Source organism: Phoenix dactylifera, chromosome 15 (genome assembly GCF_051530095.1).
Source record: "Phoenix dactylifera cultivar Ajwa chromosome 15, Ajwa_hap1_PhDact_Kaust_v1.1, whole genome shotgun sequence".
NCBI lineage: Eukaryota > Viridiplantae > Streptophyta > Magnoliopsida > Arecales > Arecaceae > Phoenix > Phoenix dactylifera.
Window position 1 is genome coordinate 21,668,553 of NC_143204.1, and position 25,627 is coordinate 21,694,179.

The following is a 25,627-nucleotide window of genomic DNA, read 5'->3' on the forward strand; positions in this document are numbered from 1 at the left end:
CACCCCTCTTCTTTGCTTTGCAAGCTTGTTTCCATTTTATAGATTCTTCACCGGATCATAAACATGGTCTTCTATACCCAACTATCTTCTTCATTACCCAGGCTGGTCGCTTGTATATTAAGATCAAATATTGAGAAAGAGTCATAAGCAATAAATTAATGGAGAACTCAGTTTGCCATATTGCTAATCTCCTCTTTATTCTTGAAGCCAGTGGGATCCATTCATTTTTGCTCGGTTGTCCTGAAGAGAGTGGAGAGGCAATTCTTATGATTTGCAGGTCAACCAGTAGGAACACAATGCTGCCTTCAATCTGTCTCCTCCCAAGTAAGTCGGTTAACTTTTGAAAGTTTCCCGAGACTAACTCGAAGCTATATAGGATTAGTTTAGGATTAGGGTGTCTCGCTGATATCTTTATCTACTGATGAAAATATTCTCGAATGCCCACCGACGACGATCCTGTGCACCAAGATATGACCAAGTATCAATACGTCCTCCTTCAAGCGAGCGGAAGATAGTAGGCTTAGGATTTGCCATCTTGGTTTGCTTTAATCCTACCACACTGCAGCCAGAGCTAATGATTGAGCTTCACACTATTCTTCATTTAACTGGATTGCCCAAAGCTCTTCCATGTTAATATAGATATTTCAGCCAAAGATAAACAAACCTCGTTACATCCATTCCTCGGTCTAATGCCCGAGATTACATGTTTATCTCTGGGACATTTTCCTCACACCTTAGCAACACATCATTACAAACAGCCCTATTTATTTATAAAAAAAACAAAAACAAATAGAATATGTCTATATTTGGAGATACTACTCAAATTTCGACATCCCCAAACAAAACGGAGACATGAATGTGGTTAAGTCCCCAACCAAAACTAATATTAACTACCAGAAATTGGAGCAAGTTCATAAAGGGTGCAATGATAGATCCAGGCCTCATTACCATTCAGTTTCCAATCCAACAGATGGCCCCTGATGCCCTTTATCTCCTGGCGAGTGATTTGGAATGCTTGAAACATTGCAGAGGAGGTGGAAGCATGACTCGCGCTACTCTCTTGTGCATGAATCTGCTCTTTTTCTTGTATCAGCTGGCTAGATTAGTTGAGAAATTGGTCGACTGGATTTGCAAAAGATCTTACCCATGTTCAGAATGAATTGTATTTCAATAAGCGGCCTTCCCCATGGCTGGCATTTGATGCCGCAGAGTACCATTCAGATATCTGGGTCTCATACCACACAACTGCTCTTTAGGAATTAGTCATGTAATAGAACTAAGCTGACAAATATTGGCTCTGTGCAGTGCAACCACATTCTACAATCCAAGTTTCATCCAGTAACATAATATGATGTATTGTTTGATCTTTAAGATAAATCTAACCATCCAATAAAGAACGAAATAAAACCTCCGCCTTTGAAAAGCAGCTGTTCCTTGGTAACCATTACCCACCTCAGCAGAGCTGTGCATATCTTCACATCATAACAATAAGACAATATACAAACATGCATTTTTCGCTTCTCTCTCCTTTATTGACATATCTGAAACAAACTCACTGACATTTGAAATATATTTACAGGACATTCTTTAAAGTTTCAAAATCTAAGAAGCGAAATTTGAGATTCATAGCAGAGAAAAAAAGGTATTCTTCTCGTCAGAAAATTGGGTGACAATTACTACCGCTGCAACCTGTCTCAAACCATTACCCAGCTTGTATGGTAAAGAAAGTTGGCAACCCCTATTGATGAGGCTCCTGTTGGGGAGCGACAGGCGAATCAGGTGCTATGGTGAACTGCAGGCCTCTTGCTTGCCCTGACTGCAGTATGAGTGCCACTTCAGTTGCTGCCATGGCAGCTGCTTCCTGATAAATTGGAGATGGCGACTTACAGTCAGATGCATTTCTCCAAGCAGCAATAAAAGATGATAGACTCATATGCGTGAAGATAAATGTATAAATCACTTCATAGAATATCATAAAACAAAACAAATTTCTTCCCAATAAATGTATAAATCACTTCATAGAATATCATAATATTCAATAGTATGAAGATAAAACAAAGTATCATAGGTAACCTGTGTCACAATCAAATCACTTTCTGTTGATTTCTCTTCCGAGAACTTGGATGAGTGAAAGCCCGGCTGAAAATCGGGGCGAGGGCAGCATGGAACCTAGGTCACTTGTATCAAAACAAGAGACTATACCAACTCAGCCAGTTGGCACCCTCTTCCCCTAAACATTATTTCAAGGATGGATATTAAATCCAAGCACCGGATAACTTTCTCCATCCAGAAAGACAACAGGATGAGCATGATAGTTGAATGTCATTACCATGAAAATCAATTAGACAAACTATGAACCCAACTTTGCCATCAGTATTATTTCAAATGTGAACTTTCGCAATCAAATGACAAAATGAGAGAATTCTAATAAGCTTTTGCCAAATCATCTAAAACTAACTAATGCTCAACATCTTTTAATGAACACATGAAGTGAAAAACCATATGATAACTTCGTGATCCAATACGGATGCAAGTACAAGACCCTAATCAGACCTTTGACCCATTCCGGACCTCTTCTTTTTTCCGGCAGAGAACGCCTATTTTAGCTCTATAAATACTCAAAACTGCTCCAAGTCCATAATCTTAATTCTGGAGACCTTATCATTCTGAGTTAATCCTGGGCCTCAAAGACAACCCAGATTATCTGAAACAAGGTCTAGTATTGTCCAGCTTGAGCTGTCATAAACCTTTTCCCTTTTTTTATCTCCGATACATGAATCATTGACATAAAAAGATGATTTAATATGTTTTCAATTTTATGGTAGAAAAAGGAGCAGAGCCAAGGAATGAAGGGGAAGCTATAAATAAGATGATGGTTTTATTTTCTCCAGGCATACACTAACCTGCCTTTGCCTTCGACGCTGCAAGATAGTTAGGGCCCAGGCCATGATGTAACATGGTAATAGAAATCCAGCAGCCCGCAGTAGAAAAAGCTGTTAATCATTTAAAAAAATATGTCATAAGACCTGGAGAGAATGAAAAGGAAACTGGAAAACAAAGATCCCACAAGGGTGCACTTTAAATTTTAACTTACTGAAAAAAATGTGGAAGCATCATCATCTTCATCACCATTGGTAATGGTCAGTGCATGCCTCAACAGCAGAAGAGCCATTAACTGCAAAATGATGACAAAAAGAATGATTAGTACGAAAGACATAAGTAATTTTTCATACATCTCACGAGAATGTCAATTCTTAAAAGAAGATATCCAGAAGAACCAATAAGAGAAAGCATGGGGCAAGCCACCTAACAAAGTCAATGTGTATGTGCATACATCTCAAATATCCACTCATAAAATCAGATGTCTAGCTTTGAGACACAAAGATAGGTTACTTGATCGTTTAGTAAAGAAACATTTATAAGCAAAAATGGATCTAATTAGAAAATAAATAGCAAAATATAAGCGAGCAATTAATTTTGAAACTAGTGCTTCTTGCAATTTAGTAAATGCCCTTCCTTCTCTTCTTTCCTTTGTTTTTCCTTTCTTTTTTTCCTGGGAACAGTTGCAGCTGGGTAAACAAATTTGGCAGAGGAGAAAGGGAGTTTATATTTTGTGTGTAGGGTTGGGTGGGGAGGGGGGGGGGATGTTAAATTGGGAAGTGAGTTTAGATTCAGAACAGTTGCGGCTAGGTAAATAAATCTGGCAGAGAATAAAGTGAGTTTTTTTAATAAGGAAATAAATTCTAGTTCTACAGCACAAGTATTGAATTAAACTTAAAAGGAATATTAGAGATCCACAGTAAATCATTTAACTGGTCACCAACTCTCGAACAGAGTGAACTCTATGAACAGATCATTTTAATAAAAAATGTAGCTTAAATCTTTTAGGCTGTGGCCTGTGATAAATCAACAGAAAACAAAATACCCATCGAAAAGGCATGACATTGTCTTTATGGATTTAAAGATTATGCTACCAGTTTACTCTGTGAGAAGCCAAAAGCTAGACAATAAGAAAATCCCACGAATTTGTTCTGCCAAAGGTTTCTGCATGCAGGTCATGTTGTTTGTAATCTGTAACATGGATCCAACTACCCCCCCCCCCCTAAAAAATAAAAAAAACCCACACACAACCCACCAAAAAAAAAAAGACGCATGGGTCAATAAGAAAAAATCTTCATTTTATGCAATGAGAAAAAAGTTCCCTTTGCTTTTAATTCATAAAATAAAGATAAGTGAAAGTAGAAAACTAATTGAATCTGAGTAAAATTAATGAAAGTATGGATGAATCAAAACCTAAGAACTGTATTTCGTCACAAAACAAAAGCATCATTTGGTATCTTGATGAGGGCTTACAATTAGAGCAGCAGAGTGGCAGAATGCAGCACCACGAGCATTAGTAGCAGCATACTCATCATATTCGGCTTCAAGGAAGTGGTGCTGTGCTGCTGCCAATGCAAGGACCCGAGGGTCACGCAAATCCAGTGGGGCACTACCGATGGTCCAACCTCCACTGCAACCCCAGCAAAATGAATCATAAGAACAATAGGTTTCACACATGACAATTGAAATTCAGATCCAAATGGTACAGATAAATGATCAACATGATACAGCAAGAGCAAAGACTTGTTCAAAACTGTTAAACAATTCTCTTAGAACGTTTGAGTGGGTCAATGATACATATAGAAGAAACTCGCCTGATGTCAATAGTTGTCTCATCAGGGTGGACTTGGGGAGGTGCAGTGTACCCAGGCTTGTATGGCTGTATCAAAAGAATACTACACTGTCAGCATTTATTCAATAATTTATATCACAGCTTTATCACAGTATGTATTTTAGTATATTCCGAGGTCAAAACAGTAAATACCATATCATTCCAAAAATGCAGGCAATTAAAATATAAATATACATATATATATATAGAATATTATCATACAGAAACCTTTTTTTTCTTTTTTTTTTGCTAAGACGGGCAAGTCAGACTACCCGAGTCTGAACATACCTAATAAAATCAAAAAACAAAATATCACGGAATGCCATAGGCAATTCCTCTCCCCGGGTCCACAGGGTGCTGCCAGAGTGGTTGGCCGCAAAAGCAGCCACCCAATCCGCAATATTGTTGGCCTCCTGAAAAACGTGCTTAGCCTGAAAGGCCATCCCATCCCCGCTTATCGACCAAATATCCCGAAGTAGGGGGTGATCCCCACCCCGGCCACTCGGACCTCTTGGATCCAATCTATCACTATGACTGAGTCACCCTCCAAAACGATAGAGCTGGCTTGCAATTCCCGGCAAGCATAGCGAATGCCCGCCCAAGCCACACGCAGCTCAGCTCTAGGAACCGTGGTATCTGACAGCTGACAACCGCTTGCCGCAACCACCCTCGAGCGCGAGTCCCTAACAACCACAAAACCTGCGCCCCCTCTATACCCTCCGTCCAATACCGATCCATCGAAATTGACCTTAAGGAAGCTCGGGGATGGGGGCTTCCAGGTGAAGAACACCATCCGTGGCGCTACCTGAGCATGATAAGAGTTCCAGATATCCCGAGTTATCAAAGGCCTGCCTACCAGGATAACCCGAAAGAACTCCGCAGCCAGTACTCGGCCCCGCTCCACCGCAAGCCGCGGAGACAAATTGCGTTCACCGAAGGTCCGAGCATTTCTAGCCAACCAAATCTGGTGGGCGATACAGGTCGCTCCGAAAGCCGTATGACATAACTGGGAACTACTAGACCATCTCCGGATGGCCTGCAGAAACTGGTCCCTCTTGCCCCAGACCCCTTGTGGGAACTCGGATAGCTGCCAGGTTCCCCTCGCCCATCCACACCGAAAAAACACGTGGTCGACAGTCTCGTCATCCCCACACCACGCACAATGTGGGGGTATGTTCCCCCGTCTACTCAGGACATCTCTCGTGGGTAGTCCGTTCCAAACTACCTTCCAAAGGAACAAGGCCAGTCTCAGATGTAGCCCAAACTGCCAAACCCAATCACAATCCGGGCCGGTGTCATGATCCCGCTCCAGGACCCGGGCGACGTCCCCTACACTAACCCTGGTCCTGCAGGAGAACCACCAGACTCGGACATCTAGTCCGGCGCACCCCGACACCGGAAGGAGTCGCACCGACTCAGCCAGATGCACACCAAACACCTACCTCAACCTATCCTCATCCCACTCCCCCCCTCCAATAGTGAGTAGATCGCTCACCCGTAAACCCTCGACCCCCTCCAGTAACCTTCCCTGCGGTGTCCAAACATTACGATTTAATGCATTCAAATTCTACATCATGCGATAAAGACAGATGCAGTAGAGACACCAAAATAATAATTTAAGCATTAAATGATTGGATGCGCATTCCATGAAGTCATAAGGCATGAGCCATTGCGTACTATCAGAGACAGACAGATACACACACACACATGCGCGCGCGCGCGCACATACACACGCAGAGAGAGAGAGAGAGAGCGCTTCATGTTCTTTTAACATTCATAGACATAATGGTAGCACACAAATTAAAGTTGGATGTTCAGAAACTACAGTAAGATCTATGACTCACCTCATGGCAGATCTCACAGGTTATATCTCCTTTTTCATTGCACCAGTGCTGCACACATGCCCTATGAACATACTGTATACAACAAAATTGTAGAGTAACATCCATGTCATATATACCATTAAGAAAAGAACACTAAAAGAAAAATTGTTGTTTCTGCCAATCCATGAATGACATTGGAGAGAAATCGTAAATATAGTTTACATTCTACACCAGTAAATTAAATAAAAAGCCCGATTTAAGAAGATATGAGAAAGCAAGCAGTAGAGTTTTAGGCCCCGAGTAATCCTAGCAAAAGCACTTATTTCCAGAACAAAAAGATAGCTACAACAGAAAAGAAAATTTTCTACAGAAAAAATTACAATACATAGAAGAGAATCTAAGTCTCATGTTTAGTACAAGGAATATATGGCCAAAGGTATAGAACCAAAGGAAAGAACTTATAGCATCTTACCATCAACATGTAATGAAATTTAAAAAAAAAAAAACTATATTTCGAAAAGCTAAAGCTAAAGATTTTTAATTTTCAAGCAGTGAGAATTTTCAGCCCAGTAAGTAATGATCCTGGCTAAATGTTAATACGACATGAGGGAAACACAACTTTTTTCTAAGTAGCCATACTTCTCTTAGGATTTAAATTTCATATCAATTTTCGCTACAGCTGTCCAAGCCTTCTTTGGTCTGCCCTACCTGTTTGCTAAGGAAATCCATAACCTATGACACAGCAGTCGCCACTTTATCCTCCTACCAAAGTTTCCAAATGCTGAGATTTAGGCAAGGTTTTCAAGTTCAGATTTCGGCCAAGACCAATATGAAACTGGCCAAAATTTTCTGTTTGTGTCAGTTTCAGTCAATCTCAGCCAGTTTTGGCTGGTTTTGGTCGGTTTCAACCAGTTGCAGACAGTTACGGTCAAAACCAACCAAAATTGCTTTTAAAAAAAAGTAATGTGTTTTTTTAACAATCAGTGTTTACTATTCTATATAATTTTAGTACTATATACTTATTCAATTAGACTTCTATCCATCAAGACGTCAGCTATCAACATGTTTATGCGATGTCAGATTTGAAAGGTTGCAGCATAGCTAAGGATTGTCAGGAAGTAGTCTGTTTAGGAAAAAAAACATTGCAAGATGTCAACTATAAAGATGTGTGCATATTAAATTTGAAGAATATTGCAACCTGTAGAGGTAACAATGCAACTATTTGGAGAGAGAAGATATCTTTTAAATAATGCATTAAGCTTCAATATAGTAAAACTATCCAAACTTCATAAATTATGATATTAAATGACTCATAACACAACAAGATGATCTGAAATTGCTTGTCTTGATTTCCTTTCTTTTTTCTTTTTTTTTTTTGATTTTTTTTCTGATTTTTTGACTGAAACTCCAAAACTTGGAGGGAAACTACTGAAACCACTCAACTGCTTAAACCAAGACTCTATGGGGGAGACCCAAACCAAAACAAGAACTGAGCATTAAAACCTCAGGTTTAGGTCATCTCAGGGAGTGATCCACATTGAGAAGAACCAGGATTTCAATTTATCTCAGCCAATATCATACAGGGGGAAACCACAGGAAGAACTGAGATAATGTGAAATTTGGTTCATATTCAAGGACTGAGATGTAACATCAAGGCCAATTTAGTAAAATCGGGATCATCTAAAATTTTAAGTTATAATTTAGGGGTGTGGTGTGGGTCTGCTGCAAAGCAAATTCAGTTTCTGTTGTGGGAATGCCTGCAAGACACAGACCTTGAGATTCACATGGCACTCTGGTAAATTTTCATTCCTCTTCTGAGCACATGATGCCAAACATGAATCCCAAAGTCAGCCATGCATTTTCAAGCCAGACCTCTAGTAGACCAAGTTTCCACTTTGCAAAAAACCTAAACCACACTTTTGAGAGGTGGGCCCCTAGCAGAAACCGCGTTTCCATTTCGCAGCAGAGCTAAACCAAGCCCTTGATTTAGAATATTAATTATTTTAAAAAAAAATTAAAGGTCATAAAGCAAAGACAAAAAAATCTTGAATCATAGATTGCTATCTTATTAGCTGACATCTCAAGACATATTGGTTTGTATTAAATGAAATAGCATTTCAAGACTAAATATATATCACCAAAGGGTCACCGATATCAATACAAACAAATATCTTAACTGATATGAAAACCTTGCCTCCTAACGGTGCCACTTCTAACTTTTTTAGTTCCTTCTTGTGCCACTTCTAACATTCCTTTCCTATTGAATTTTGATCATGTATCATCTACAATGCACAACATTCTTATCATATAATAAAACAGAACAAAGGAAGTAAAGCATAAAAATATCAAGCAAAAATCATAGATAGGGTAAAAAATACACCACATGGCATAACTGGCATTATTGCGCCACTGTGCATGGTTATGTTTGATAACCAGGGGACAAGTAGTGTGAATATTTCTAAAAAACATAATAAACAAGAGGAACGTACCAAGGACAGCCCAAGAATAGTAAATTTAGAGGCAAAATAATTCAAACGTTGCAGTGGGTATTGAATTACAAGATTCATCATACAATTAACTAAAACAACTAACAGGTCATGAGTCATAACAAGAAGACCATTACTTAAACATCAATAGTAACTGACCAGACATTCTTGACAATTGAAAAAAAAAATTAAGGATCAGAGCATGGACTTGAAAACATGGAAGTATATGCTACAAATTCCAATATCAAGAAAAAACCATGGCACACCCAATTATATAACATATCATGACGAGACCCACAAATGGTAAAGCATCCTCTTTTAATCAATGGCTTCAATCCAGCTTCCACACACACACAAACACACACACAGAGAGAGAGAGAGAGAGTATAGAAGAGACAAAGGCGCCAATACCAGGAAAAAACCATGGCACACCCAATTATATAACATATCATGACAAGACCCACAAATGGTAAAACATCCTCCTTTGATCGATGGCTTTAATCCAGCTTCTCCACACACACACACACACACACAGAGGGAGTATAGAAGAGATAAAGGCACTCATACATCGCAAGTGAGAATTCTGCAACAAATCATGAAAAACAAAATGAAGCACATTATAAGGGTGGTGATCCTTGACTCCATAAATTTAAGGCTGCTATAATAATTATACCTACCATCATAGGAGTTTACGGAAAAATACAACAATGACTTAAAATAATATAACTTCGAAATTCAACCAAGCATATTATGCATATGATTTATCCAACAATAACATAATTATTCAGCTGAAAAGCACTCATGTACCGTCATCAACCTTTGTCCATATGAACTTGATAACTCAACTAACAAGACAAAATGGTTTCATGAATAAAGACCTTTAGACTGCCACTGCAGGCACAAGGGGTCTCCAGATTTTTAATGTGATCCTCCTCCTGGCAAATACGACACTCTGCCATCTGAATAAGCGGCTCCTCATCATCTTCATCCAAGCGTTCCTCCTCCTCCTCCTCCTTATCCTTTCTAGACCCAACCGGCAAAGGCGAAGGAACAGAAGGAGCATGTACAGGTTCTCCAGAAGAACTTGAACCCTCCTTTTGGTGTATTGTTCCGATGGTTTGTGGCGCTATGAGACGGTCAACATGCAACACAAGATGGTCTCCCATTGCCAAAATAAATCTCGGGTTATGTAAATTCAGCAAAATTCACGACAAAACTCCCTCTTTTCTATGTTTTCACCGCAAAAGATTCCTTCTTGAAGCTCAAAATCTCCAACCTATGTATCAAAAACCTAACACACTTTCCCTGCAGGTGAAAAAGGCCCCAACTAGGTAAAGTATTCGACTTCAAAGAAAGCTAAGACATTTTCCAGGGAAAAAAGAAGAATGATAAGCATCGGTCGTCTCGTAAAAAGGGAAAAAACTCAATGGAAAACCCTAAACCGCTAGTTTTCCCAAAAAAAAAAAAAAAAGAAAAAGTTCTAATCAAATTCAAAAACTACTTCGAATAAATCGAAAAAAAAGGACGGCAGCACGTTTTTAAGCACAAAATTCAAAAACCAAAGTTCTAATCAAATTTAAAAACTACTTCGAATAAATCGTGCACAAACATTAGAAAAATCCAATGGCACAAATTAGACCATGAAACGGTCGATTCGCAGAAAAACTTACACCAAATCGAAGGGCTTCTTCTCTAGAAACAATCTCTTCACGCGAACGTCAGTCCCAAAATCGCATCTCTGATCCCTCTCTCATTTCAGAAGACGGAGAGACTGGGGAGCTCCGTTTTATGCAAGGTCCGGTAACGTTCGTCCGAGATTCGGAGAGTCCGAGCCTCTAGGTTCTGTAACGTCCGTGTTACGTCCGTCTGGATATACGGTTGGACGACTGGACTAACGGTCGTTAGTCATCCCTGACGCCTCCCGTCAAGTTTTGCCGCGTAGACCACCATACTTCAAAGTGTAATGGCATGTCGGTTTCGACTCATTTAGTTCGAAAAAAAATATTAACAAAAAATAAAAAATATTTTTTTATTTGGTTGGAGATGTTAAATGAAAGAGATAAAAAATATTGTTTTTATAAAAAATAAAATTTTAATATTTTACAAAAAAGAAAAATTATGAAAAATATAGAAAAATTTATTTTTTTATCAGTTAGAAATTAGAAAATTTTTTCAAAATTACTCTTAACAAATCAAAATTTAATTTTTTTATTAATAATATAATATATATTATATAATTTAAAAAAATAGATGTTTAACCCAACGTATCCTGAAATCTATTACTTTTTCATACCAATCAATCATGATGAAACTATTTTTTTAATTATTATATTTTTAGAAATAATTTTTTTAGAAAATTATTTTGATAAAAAAATTATGAACGAAATAATTATTTAATTGTTGTAAGGATAATTTTGTACTTTTCGAAATATAAGCGTATTCGTCCGGCCACGCGTGGAAGTCACCCGGTAAAGCCAAGCTGGAGATTTCCTCCATCCGGTAAAAGAAGTCGGAAGGCATCACTCCGTCAACCCGCTGAATTCTCCTTCACGGGAGGGTACCGCAATCGGATTCACCAAATCCACAGGTTGGATTCGGGTCGGAGGCTGCCGCATCCAGTCACGGCTATTAATTGAATCCATGGGATACGGACAAAATCCATATCTCTATTCAAGAAAGTGGATGAAAAGGATCGGCCTGCATATCCTTGCATTCATTGCCTAACAAAAGATCCAGTTTATAACTGGATATCGACCAGGATATCATGTGGCGTGTTTGATAATATGACCACAACTCAATTCACGCCAAATATGGCGAGGATTGGTACCATATACACAAGGGATTCTGGTGGTGTCAGTTGGGGCACACCTAACCAACACCAACTTCCATATCCCCTGTGAACAGAAAGTTGATCCATAACAAGTGATCTCTAGCTTTGTGTAATAGACAAAGCTGCAAAGCTAAGATCATGTCCATCAAGAGGAAAATATTAAAGATCGCCCATGCATCCAGTTGCCGTTATAGCTATCAGACCTGTTTATTCCTACTCAGGTAGAAGTTTTTCAGGGAGTTAAATTGAAAAAAAAAATTCAGAAACATGAGAAGTCTAAACTTGGAAAATCATTATGATGCATCGCTAATTTTGTTTATTTTACTTATTTTCTTATGGAAGGAGAATAACTACTAGTAAAAGGGGAGGCCCCCTTTCGCTCTTACAGTGCCCATGACCGTGTTGGTCTCATGGGAGCCGCCCACCCCTGGTTGTCTCAAGGTAAACTTCGATGGAAGTGTTGACGAGGACGATATATCAGGAGGTGCGGGTTTTGTCATCAGAGACCACGAGGGCAAATCGGTAGCGGCAAGGGGTTGGAGGATCTACGACATGATCATTGCTTGCGTCGAGCTCAAAGCTGCATGAAAAAAAGGTTACCTATACGAGATGAGGACTGAGGGCAGACCACATTTTTCTTAAGGGTGATTCGGCTATGGTGGTTGAGTGGATTCGAGGTCGGGGTCGTGGTCTTAGTGTCGATTCCAAACCACTGCTCTAGGACATTTATAGTCTCCTAGTAGAATATGGGCTATCACGGGCTTCACACATCTTCAGGGAAGCGAATAACGCCGTTGTATGGTAATTTTGTTCCTGTTAGAACCATGTTCATTGTTTTTCACAGGATCTTTTTGAACAATCGCAATCGCTTTTGTTTCTCACATTTGCAATATTTTGGCATTTGTTTTCGCGAATAGCAACCATAGTTATTGCTTGGTTCATTTGTGTTGTTACTGCTCGGAACCAGTCCAACCCAAACATCGAGTTAATAGGATTGCTAGAGATCTAGGCTCACATGTCGTCCGGATCAGAGAGATCGGATGAGGTTGTTTTATACCTCCGAAGTGATGGTTCTGGCACGGAGCACCCACGAGTTGATGCTAGATGGCGAAAGAATAGCTCCGATCGATGCTTCGATACTAGCTCTGACCTAAAATAGTAAAAATAAAGAAGTTCACCCCTCGAAGCATGTTCAGTAAGGGATTCTCTAATGCCTAAGTCAAACATGGCTCTCAAAAAATAGGAGAAAATTTGAGAAAGGTAGAGAGAGTGTAAAAAGAGTCAAAAAAAAAAAAAAAACTTATCTAGAGAGCCTTTGGGAATGCAATATATAGGTAACGACTGCTGCCCGCCGCCGTGTAGTTTAGGGCTATACGCTAGTTGATAAAGTAACATACTACATACCTCGCTCGCAAATCACACTCGTACTTTTTGGTCCCGAGAATTTGCTCGAATGTCGCATTTGTTAGGAAACCATTAGCAATCACAGCCGAGTTGTTACCAACTAAAGAAAGAATTTGAAGTACAAAAAACTCTTTACATACTTTTTGAATCATTTATGGTAAATTATGGTCAGCTAGGAGGTGAGCTTTTATTGGTCGGCAAACCGAGATGTATGAGACCCTATGTAGCAGACAACGGTTGGTAGTAGACTGATGTTAAGGCTCTACCAGACACCATTCATCTCCGGGCATACTCCACCAATCCCAAACTGCTCCATAGCACCAACAGAGTAGGGATCTTTGACGGTACTTTTATCAAACCAATTGCCAATTCATCGTGGCACTGGATATGATGCCCTCGTGAATGATCCAACCCTCGGTCAATGTCTCAGAGGTAACGGGAGATGACAACTCCTCGGTGACAAAGAATCTGCACTTCCGTCACTCAAACTTGCCATGGCGGTTCGCACTACCACACCCTTATCATCATGTAAATCTAACACCAATTCAGCATCTGGTTTCGACTCCGTAGCAACGCTCTTCAATATTTCCTTGTTGCATTACTTCAATTTGTTCTTGGGGCTTCTTCTCCTAAGCTTATGGATCTAATGTTCAGATTCTTAAGCCTGCCTGCAAGATGTTTATCACTTGCCGTCAATACTTTTTCTTTTTAATTTTAATGTCCTCATTTTCATCGTCGGAGGACCACCCAACCTACTTATTACTTCACAATTATTTGTTTTCGGGAGAAAAGCCCTCAGATTCGTCCACTGTTTGCAGTGCTATTACAGCGCAAGGTACAAATCATTTGGAGAGTTCATGTGCAACTACTTCACTGCTCTCTTTTTCTCATTCACGCTTTCATCACTTCCAACTAAATCACGCCCCACCAACCTTGCAGTTGGATCTCACCAATCAACAATTAACAAATAAAGCAAAATTTGTACTAAAGGAGTACCACCATCCGTTTCCCCCCCTCCATTGATCTGTACAGGACAAGTGATGGTGCTGACGATATATGTACGTATTGCATGGCATGCATGAGAATTGTTGTTGAGCAAATAACTCGAGTTTCATAGCATTACTTACATGCATATAATAGCTATTTAAACATTATTTTTTACATTGGAACCTCATGCTTCGGATTGGAGTGGTGACAGAGAGAGTACAGCGTGAATCCCCTGCAATCTGATCAAACATGGAAAATTTGACATCCCATCCAGCCCCCACGGAGACGTGTTGACATGAAACATCTCCCATCGGTAGTCCCTGGGATCACCGTTCGGGGATTGACGGAGGCAAAAGTCTGGTGGAAAGACAGGGCAGGTTCGGGCGGGTCCCGGTAGTAGCCGTTAGGCTGGGCGAGAGAGATTCCCACGTCGGAAAAAGTCCAAGAGCAACGCGGAAAGGGGGGTTCTTTTGACCAGGTACCGCATGGTACCATTCTTTGGAGCTCGGGAAGTTTTTCTTTTTCATTTTAAAGAATATTATCAGAGACATACTTTATAAACTTTAAAGACTTTAGAATATATTATGGTACTAAGAAAATAAAATATATTAATTAATTGAAGTCTTTTTGGCCTGCCAATTGAGTAAAATATAATTTATTTAGGATCCGTTTACTTATTTCTGTAGAAATATTTAAACTTGCAGTCATCTGAGGATCAACTCATGTCTTTTTTTATTTTTTCCACAGATTTCGTATTGAAAGAGTGTGGATTTGATAGGGACCATACTCAAATAAACTGTTTAATTTACAAGTCCTGCAAAAAATCCAACTTAATACTGCTGAATTATCTTAATTGATCACATTTCAAAATTACTTTTTTCTTATTGGATTTGGAGTCCTGCATTTTCATTTTGTTTTACTTCTTTGTCATATGGACCACACCCAAATTAATAGGCCGTTTACTTTCCAAGTCCTGCAAGAATTCCAACCTCATGCTGCTGAATTATCCTTTTCCTTATTGGATTTGGAGTCCTGCATTTTCATCTTGTTTTACTTCTTTGTCATATGGACCACACCCAAATTAATAGGCCGTTTACTTTCCAAGTCCTGCAAGAATTCCAACCTAATGCTGCCGAATTATCTTTTTCCTCATTGGATTTGGAGTCTGCATTTTCGTTTTGTTTTACTTCTTCGTCGTTGATTCAATTTCCTTTCACAATTTTTTCCCCTCCCGATCTTATATAGTTTCTCTGAGTCACATGCAACCACATGAAGATGAAGATGAAGAAGATAGAAGATAGAATTTCTGCAGGTGAAATGAGAGTTGTTACTCTCTTAAAGATATCGTAGGAAAGCTGATGACATTTTACAGTAGTTTGCCAGGGAGGGGCGGTTTCTTAACAAAGATCCCACCAAGAGGCACGGCCGCAAGCAGCAATGCTTATGCTAGCTAATAATATAAGCTAGTAAAACCCTGCTACGTACACAAGATTACAAAGGGCCGAGCCCTCCCAGATTGAAGACCCTCCCATCAAACATTTTCCAATTGAACATCCTCGTTGAGATTAGGTGTTCCTTGGCTCTGCAAGCGGCGCAACTTGAAAGAAGATAATTTTTGACTCCCCTCTAATGGCTGCTTATCAGTCAAACGAATGAAAGTGTAGGCAGATCCCCCAGATAGAGTGCCCAACACTGGGCCTAGAAAGTACACCCAAAGCGAATTGTAGTTCTTGCTTGCGATCGCAGGTCCTAATGTCCTCGCAGGGTTCATCGATCCTCCCGACACCGGCCTGCACAACTCGATTTCATCTTAAAACATGTAAACCTAGCTGCTGCTACATTTTTTTTTTATTTTTTCTATTTGCATTGCCATAGTCTAAGAGTTATAGTTAACAAGTATTGGATTAGGCTTGTAGCAGCCAGATTATGCCCAAGTTTTATGGGCTAGACTTTATCTGTAGAATCTATGGGGTTCAGTCTGACATGTCTGTGGTTGGACTCTAAACTAATGGCTCCCTATGTATATATAGATTCGATACATTTGCCTAAGTTTGAGGGCTCGTACAAAACTCATAAATTGGATCAGACAATGGCCCAAGCCTATGTCATATTTACCTTTGCCAGCCTTAAGCTGGGTTTGGGATATCCGAGGAAACCCATGTCTATTCCAAGAAGACTCTCCAAAATTTAGGTAAATATGATAGAGATGAGGTGCCTTGTTCCAATAATAATGAGCTGATCTCAGGATGGGTGCATGGCAGAGTTGTGTTCACCCTTGAGCTCTATATTTAAGTCTTTCGTATAATTCCATCTAGAAGTGAAAATGAAGGACTGCCACATACCCATTCTGAAATCTGAGGTTAGGTAGCTTCGGAAGAGGCCCCTCAACTCTGATCAATAATTATATGCTGTGATCTTTAGTGATACGTGTCCGATACATGCAGTATTCTTCCAAACTAGAAAAGAATGAAATGCTTTGGACATAGCAATCTAAGTAACTGACTGTAGGATTGGGTTGGATTATGCCTATTTATGTATATCGTCTTGGACTAAGTTTGGGCTTGAGTTAGTGCTAACGATCCTGGAATGTTCCCATACTTGTTCACTTTAATATTAGATCAAGATAGGATATTTATTGTTTTTTACCCCGCTAGGATAGAAGTTATGCAAACTGACGAGCCAACAGCTAAGCCTGCCAATTCCCCTACCTGCGTACATATGAAACAAGAAAGAAACATAAGAGAGGAGAACTTCGAGGAGATGTATATAGGAAAATAAAACATCGAGAAGAAGAGATCTTCGAGGGACTTACAGCTTTAGTGTCGGTAGCTACAGCCAATGTCACAAACATCATGCAGAAGGTAACAACGATCTCCATCACCAGTGCCTGATATGGGGTACCCGACGGTGTCGTGGTCCCAAGATTGGTAATTGGATGGAGCAATTGGCCAAGGATGAACGAGGCAAGTAAAGCCCCTGAGATCTGAGCTGACCAGTAGAAGGGCACCTACAAGCGTAATGAGAAGCATGTAAATCCCAAATTGCTTGTTTTCAGTGACAAATAGGTCATGTAGAAGTACATATATGATTGGAACTTGGAAACAGTTTTCAAAATTCATGCTGTATTTTTCTGAAAAGGGTGCATGAGAATTGAAGGTTGGCAGGTATTTTTCTGAAAAAGAAAAAGGACTGGTATTGTAGTAGTCTTCCGTTGCATAAAAGCTTATGATACGTAAATTATGTACCTTCAAAGTTAGGCAAAGACTGAAGAAGGAATCTAGGCAATAGTTGGGTCCAAACTCCAAAGGCCCCTTTTTTTGGCCTAAAGGCATCACAGTGCCACGCACTGACAAGGGTTACCCCAAGAAGTGATAAGAAAAGATTCAAAGCTCTGAGATCCGCATGCAGACAGGTACGATTTGGGCCCCGTGACGCACCGTCGAGTGAAATGGTGGAATGGACTAAGTACAAGTTGGTTTAGCTGCTTCTGAAACCGTCTTTTCAACTATTTTGGCTATTGCTTTACGAGTTGATGGGGTTTAGCTAGTTTTGGCATGAGTTGTGTCCTTGTGAGAACGAGGCTGTTTCCCCCCCCATTTTTTTTTTTGACGATGGAAAGGGAGGCAGAACTCGCCACCCGGGTAATTTACTAAGATGAAAAAGGTGTGAGTTACAGAAGAGAGGATGGACGAAGACAGTAGGAGAGGAGTTATACTTGTAGGGATTAAAACCAACTTAGAAAACATCCATATCTTTCAACTTAGCCCACAGACTAGGGTAAATCTGATGGTGCATACGGCCAAACATAGCTTTTGTCTTCTCTAATTTCATCGATGATAAAGTCTTTAAATGAGACACATGGCTGATATCGCCCATATTGTCCTTCTTGTTGTCCCCTACCTATCAAATTGGCCTATATTATACTAAAGACATATATTGAATTTTGCTGTTGGGTCACTGAACATTGCCTAAAGATTGTTTGTAGTTTATAGATTGAAAATGGCTTCACGTGAAGGAAGAATGGTAACAATAGAAGATTTCTTCTCTTTCCCTTTCATGTAATTAAAGTATCGACAGAGTAGGTAGACCCCTCATGTTCTATAATGTTCTAGCCTTATCTCAGCAACTTTAATTGGGGTTGGGTTTATGGATTCTGCTTTGTAATTGGAGCTAACCAAGGTGAAGGCTAAGCAACCGAATTTAAAAAAATAAAAAATAATGGGTATGTTTGGGTGTATTTTTTTAAAAAATATATATTATGAGCTTATCATTTTCAATGTTTCTTTTGAAGCAAGTAATGTTTTTTACAATGATAGATGTCTGGCCGGGGTATGGTAATGGCTTTTGAATTGGAAGAGATGAACCTCCAAGTTCTAACAAGGCATAGGGAAGAACGTGCCCCTTCTCATTTATAGATCTATCCTTCATTACTGGCACGGTAAGAAAAGACCATGTGAAGCTCTTTAACCAAGATTACATGGTACAAGCCCACATGGATTTGCGTCCTTGATGCTTCTCCCACCAGTCATTTCCGTACATAGGTGTGACAACTCTTAAACATTTACTTACCCCCACAAAAAAAAAAAATAAAAAAAAAAATCAATGTTGGTTCTTCTTTTAAACATAAGGTGTGAGAAAAGGGTAAGAGACTTGCCATTGAGCTCTCTGTTTTATTGCCTTCCATCTTAGTTTTGAGTTCTTATTTCTAGTTGCAGGAATGACAAACCGAGTTCGGCAGAAAAACATGAACACTTGCTGATGATAATAGAAATAAATGCATGGAATGGAAAATAAATTCGTTAAATCATGTTAGCCAACAGGAATTAATCAGCAGTTGGTGGCCATGATGAGCCTTACTATTGTTGCGGCCTAAGCTCATGCAGGGTTTGAGAGGAAGAATGCCTTCCATGGCATGGGAAGTAGGAATTAGCTATAAGTCATAGCTTCCACCAAAAGATAAATATAGAGATCGCAACCAAGGCTGAGGAGCGATAGGATTAGGAATGCCAACCTGAATCCAAGGGAAATGCCTCAACACCGCGAAGGCCAACGTGACGGCCGGGTTCATGTGCGCACCGGAGATGTGGCCGACGGCGTATATCATCACCGTCACGATCAGCCCTCCCGCCATCGACTGCCCCAGCTGCGAGATCAAGCGCCCATCGCTTTTGCTCAGCGCTGCCGAGCCACAGGTCACGAATACGAGAAGAAATGTGGCTATCATCTCGGCAACGACCTGCAAGATTCCATCAACAACACAAAAGGAAGGCGAAACTTTCAACCACTCGTTTCTACGAGGCCAAGAAAATATCGACGTATATATGTTTCTCCAGAAACACAACGTCTTGTTCACCAAAATCCTTCTTGCAAACCAACAAGGGAAAAAGATGAACATTTTATCTTCATGAACATAAGGCCAAGACCTACCTTCTTAAGGAGAAAGGGTGGGAAGAGATCTTCAAGTGATTTGGGCTGAGGAGGTGTTGAGGTGATGGGGTTTTGAGGTGAGGCCATGTCATAGATTTCATTAGAGCGGCCGGGTCTCGGAAAGGAAGCCATATATATCTCTCTAGGACTCTGGAACTCTAAAGAACTCTGTGAGGTCAGTTAACTTGTTGTGTGCTCTCTTGCGCTTCTATAGGCCTCTATTTATAGAAGGGAGAGGCACTAGAAGAAACGACGACATGAGGACGCTGCCCAGCTTGGTTTCTTTGCCACCAAAGAATAGGGACCACCACATTCCTTCATTCAAAGCCAGTGGATCCTGGCCATTTATCTCGTAGGTGCTCCAAATTCGATGTGTTCTATTTGATCTTTTGGATCTTCCACATCCTACCTCACTTTTTTTTGATATCTAAGGACAGCATCCTCTGGATTGGCGAATCCTTTAGTTTAAACCCTGAAAACAAAAAGAAAAAAAAACGGAAAAAGAAAAAAGAAATGAGATTGGGATTGGGATGGTCCGTGCATGGTTGGCTCCAACCAAGGTTGGCCAATCAACGCCACTTTGTATGGTAGGAACGCGGGTTTGGGTTTGGGCTTTGGGTTCGGGCAGGCTGACGCCTGCGGATCTACGGGTGATTTGGACGGTCATTTAGATCATATCCAAATCTTTCAGGTTTTTTGGGTTAAACATTTCACCTTGCTTGACAGAGGAAGGTGCAGTCCTCCAATAACAGCATTCTATGACAAGAAAGATCGGGAAAAAATATGTATATTATGAGATAATGGATTGAGCTATCGCTGAAGGGACAAGCGTTCGCTGGAGAATCTCACACGATTCTTCTTTTCCATTGCTTTTCATGACACCTTTTTAGAAGAAGAAAGCTAAAATCCCAACTTAGATACGTTCAACTTTGGCCAAACTAGTAATTAACAATCATTACAAATACTCTAGCGGAGCAAGGTTCGGGCTTTTAAGGGGAAGCTTGCCTCGCAGTCGCATGGCACTTCGCCCCTAAGCATGGTTACTTTTGCAGCAACTCTTTTTCTATAAGGATTGCTTGTGAGAGTTCTTTGTTATTTATACCAATTCTTTCATAATCAAATTTTTTTTTTGTTATTTTTTTTGGAGCTTTACATGATTAGGCAAAAAGGAGCCATCATATGTTTCATTCCCACTTTGAGAGTTGAGACCTACCTTTGACAGGTTGATATGCTTTTCGATATATGTGCCCCATTTTCGAGGATAACTTCCATCATAACCCTTTTATTATTATTATTATTTTGTAAGACATTTTAGGTTGTAGTTATGAAAAGTAGAGGTTCCTTCACCAAATGCAGTGATATTTGAAATTGTCCTTGCAACTAATATTGATTGAGTGATGAAATTAGTTATCTAGCTAAATATTTTCTGAGAATATCCCTCTAAATTTAACTACAAAAGTGCATGGCTTATGCAATTACAAATACTCTAGCGGGCTTTTAAGGGGAAGCTTGCCTCGCAGTCACGTGGCACTTCGCCCCTAAGCATGGTTACTTTTGCGGTAACTCTTTTTGTATAAGGATTGCTTGTGAGAGTTCTTTGTTATTTATACCAATTCTTTCATAATCAAGTTTTTCTTTGTTATTTTTTTTGGAGCTTTACATGATAAGGAAGAAAGGAGGTGCCATCATATGCTTCATTCCCACTTTGAGGCCTACCTTTGACAGGTTGATATGCTTTTCGATAATGTGCCCCATTTTTGAGGATAACTACCTTCATAGCCTTTTTTATTTTTTTTATTTTTTTGTAAGACATTTTAGGTTTTAGTTATGAAAAGTAGAGGTTCCCTCACCAAATGCGCAGATATTTGAAATTGTTCTTGCAACTAATATTGATTGAGTAATGAAATTAGCTATCTAGCTAAATATTTTTTGAGAATATCTCTCTAAATTTAACTACAAAAATGCATGGCTTATGCAATTACATGTGCATGACAATCGAGATTTTTTATCACTCTCTCAAGTCGTTTATATATTTGAACTTTTGTCATTTCAGTATGGTGAGGCTAACTCGTTCATAATTATGTTTTAGGTTGCAATGATTTTTCGCCCTAAAGATTGGGGACCATCAATATGATCAATTCATTTCAGAGAATCGCATAATGGGAAAAATGATGTTGAGATGATGTCTCATGTGTAGTGGAATGAACTATTGTTGGATCAACACATTTACTTATTGCTACAATGCCTATCTTTTTTTTCCCACAAAGGTATTTTAAACATTTAAATTTATGTTATATGACGATTTTTTTTGAAGAAGAAGATTTATGGAGCTTTCTACCAAAATGCAGTCCCATGAAAAGTTATGTGATAGAAATGACTAGTCCACGCAAGTGATTGATTTTATTATCCATTGCAAAAAGTTGCAAAAGTTATCAATCGGTTTGTAGTAAAAAAGAATTTATAAAAATGTTAAAATTTATTACTATTGCATTTACATATTTCTAACCAATTGAAATCTTCTTATGTTATTTATCATTACAAGTTTTACCATTTCAAAAAGGTGAGGCAAAGTTATCCTTGTTACGATCCAAAGAGTAGAAAAAGTACAATCTTGCATATTTTCACAATACACTAATTATAATTTGGATAATAATATTTAAAATTTCTATACAGAATCTAGTTACATGCGAAGTCTATGAACGAGCACAATCTAATTACTTGAAGATATTTTATTTATGATAAAAATAATGCAAAGTTCAATCATTAGATAGGTTTACTGAATTCGTGAATATCACATTATAATATCAAATAATATATTAAATTTTCATTTTTCATATATGTTATTATTTTTAGTAATTTTTTATGGATCATGTTTTTAGGTAGTAGATGAAAGCATATGATGTAAAAAATCAAGAATACATTTATCATTATCAAGATATTAATTGTTTCTACTTTGAACTCAATTTACAATAATCTATAATAACAAATTAATTAGAAATCTATCTACATATTGAATATTTCTAAATAATAAATACCTTAACTATATTTAATAGCACTAATATGTTTTCTTATTACTTAGAATGTTTAATATAAACAATTAAGGTAAATTGTTACATTCAAGTAGCTCTTTCATAAATAACATATATAGGGACAATATATCGCACACTTTTCTTCTAAAACATAAGATTTTAGAATATTATTACTAAGGTAGTATATTAAAAGGAGCATAAATTTTTAATGGTGGGAGAAACATTGAAAGTGACAATAGAGGAAAAAAATTAAGAAGGTACAATTATTAAGCATGGGTGAGGTCCATTCTTTTTCATCCATTGGAACCCATTAAAAGCATGAGACCCCTTAGTGGAAACTGCTTGGGCTCTGCAAGAACAAAGTTGACATACAATTCATTGTTTTATAATATCTGAGATTCTTCATCTCTTTTCTCTCGCCATTCTCCATATCTTTCTTGTCATGTTCTTCATAATGCTTCTAGAAGTCGATGCGAGTGCTAATGAAATAGAAAAGCATATATAGAATATCCATATAGTGGGCGACGAAGACTTAATTAGAACTTATTAATGTAATTAAGAAGTTGACGACCAAGACTAAATGAAAACTCATTAAGTTACGAACTTTTTCCTTCTAATAATCTAGTGCCAATCACTGATATCTTAGCATCTATTTTATTTAATTTGCTTAGTCCATTTTCGTGGGATTCTTGTGCTCCATGAAGTGTAGGACAATAGACTGTTGTATTTACTTGGTCCTAATTATTTTCTTTGGCCAACGTATCTATCAACATTCTTCTTCCATTTTTCCTCCTATGGATTACGGGAGTCAACTTTGAGGAAGGGGAATATCTCTCTCTCTCTCTCTCTCTCTCTCTCTCAAGAAAGAAGAAAGAAAATCTCTCAAATACTGTCACAAATGGGACAGTGCAAGGTTCCAAGGTCCCGCCCTAATGCATAAAAACCACATGTGGGAGCATCTTCCCACTCTCTTGGCTCCACTCACATAAAATGGGGGCTGTTGATCCCTCGGAGCACAGTGGGATTCACCAACCCACTGCTGTGGATGGGCGACAACAATCGCATTCAATGGTACAATTAGAACATTTCCCCTCTGAGAAGTCCTTACAAAAATGCCAACTTCTGTGAAGTAGGGAGCTCGTCCAAAAACACGCCAATCCTTTGGACAGGGACTAGCATTTCGGTTAGTGTTTGAAACTATAGGCTCATTTAACTTCATCTGAAATAAAGAAACCTTTATCCATGTTTAACCGCGCGCGTTTCACAAGCCCTAACATTGATCAAAGTTCAATAAGTGCATGTCGATATCATCCTCAATCTTGCTGTCTTTGCGTATCTCTGTTTGCTAAGAAGTTCTTATGGGATAAACAACGCATTAATGCTGCTATGATCAAACCCGTATCTTGTTTATTATAGATAGCATTATGTAATGCAACAAACTGTTCATCTTGTACCAGACCAAAAAAAAGAAAAACAAACTGCTCATGAATAGTTCGACCTTGATTCGATCAATATTTGGAACAAGTCAAGTTCAAGCCTCATGTTTAAGTGCGAACTCTGGCTCCTGGCTTGCAGCAACAAACAAAAGCACAGACTCAGCCATGAGAGAAGCCTTTCGATTGTAAAATGAGCCAAGCCGAACCAGATCTCAGCTGGGCTTTGATTGCTTTCAGCCTTGGCGATGCACACGCATGGAGATCTCCAAATAAATGAGTGCGTGTGGGGGGGACGGATGGCATCAAACGGAGAACGAATTCCGACCACGAAATTTCTTGGGTGCGAGTGCTGGAGAAACAGGAGCGAAAGAGAAATCGGATGAGTACGGGTGATTTGATGGTTATTGGGTGCGTCGCTGACGCCCACAAACTTGGCTTTCAAGTGGGTCAGGTTAACTTATGGTGTGAATTGTGACGGTGTGCATAGGTTTTTGGGTGGCCCCCCAAGGTCAACAGGTGCGGCAGATATAGTCGGGGAAGGTCTCGCCTGCGGACCAACCAACTGAGAAAAAGATGCTGCTATTCTTCCCACTGCTTAGGCGGAAAGTATGATTGGAGACGTGACGTGATGCCAACTTGTACGGGGGTGTATGTCTTTGTATTTTTTTGGTAACTAGATGTCGGATTTCAATACTTGGCAATGCCTAAGCCAAACAAAGATGAAGCTGGCATGATGTTTAGTCAAAAGAAAGAATGCCACCGACCAATGGAATTCTATTGGTACTTGTGGCGTGCTAAGTGGAGGGATATGACCATAGGAAAGCCCCAGTTCATTTGTATCACTAAAATCTTAAAGTACTGGACTGTAAGAAGATTGATGGAATAACTTACTGCGAATAAGAGGGGGAATATTTTGCCCTTGGTTCACGATAACCTGCAAATGCGTAGCCGGCATCGCAAGGAGAGAAAGACACGTCCACCGGCAGTGTGGACCCAACGACAAGAAATGTGAGGCTAAGAGAGGTGACACGTAGAATGTGAGACGTGAGCCGTGAGCCCTATGTTGCTTGTTTGCATGCCAACCGAGCCTGGGGTCAACCGATCCCATGGAATAATCGACCGCATCCAACCTCCACCACTTATGGTGCTGCTAGCTAACATGGTGGATATGGGTTGCCTGTCGCAAGACAAGGCTCGTGAGAATCTTGCTTTAGTCTGCTTTATCAAATCTTAATGCAACAACATGATCTTATGTAGTGCAGCACTGTAGAGTGCTGCACTGCGTTCGATAACCATCATCATGAGATGGACGGATATCAAGCAATGCGATCTTATATGGTATGTAGGTCGTTGTTAATAGTCACCCATCTTTTAATGTCGGATATTGAGCGCTACAATGTGGAGGATCGATCCTAGGTCGATCTAAAGAGATATGAAATTCTATAGCCAAGCAACGTGGAGGATCCTAGGTCTAAAGAGATTGATATGTACGTC

General features: G+C 39.4%; 2 protein-coding genes across 2 annotated transcripts; both read right to left on the reverse strand.

The window, feature by feature from the left end:
- Window positions 1–1,329: 1,329 nt before the first annotated feature.
- On the reverse strand, window positions 1,330–10,833 carry LOC103716403 (uncharacterized). The gene is made up of 8 exons (XM_008804385.5): window positions 10,691–10,833; window positions 9,899–10,325; window positions 6,556–6,627; window positions 4,695–4,759; window positions 4,354–4,510; window positions 3,095–3,175; window positions 2,904–2,993; window positions 1,330–1,861 (listed from the first exon to the last, which is right to left on the reverse strand). The coding sequence occupies exons 2-8, from the start codon at window positions 10,184–10,186 to the stop codon at window positions 1,739–1,741; spliced, it is 876 nt and encodes a 291-aa protein (XP_008802607.3). The 5' UTR covers window positions 10,187–10,325; window positions 10,691–10,833; the 3' UTR covers window positions 1,330–1,738.
- A 4,711-nt stretch (window positions 10,834–15,544) lies between these two features.
- On the reverse strand, window positions 15,545–19,883 carry LOC103716402 (aquaporin NIP2-1-like). The gene is made up of 5 exons (XM_008804384.5): window positions 19,669–19,883; window positions 19,253–19,477; window positions 17,054–17,248; window positions 16,888–16,949; window positions 15,545–16,031 (listed from the first exon to the last, which is right to left on the reverse strand). The coding sequence occupies exons 1-5, from the start codon at window positions 19,798–19,800 to the stop codon at window positions 15,773–15,775; spliced, it is 873 nt and encodes a 290-aa protein (XP_008802606.3). The 5' UTR covers window positions 19,801–19,883; the 3' UTR covers window positions 15,545–15,772.
- Window positions 19,884–25,627: the final 5,744 nt, after the last annotated feature.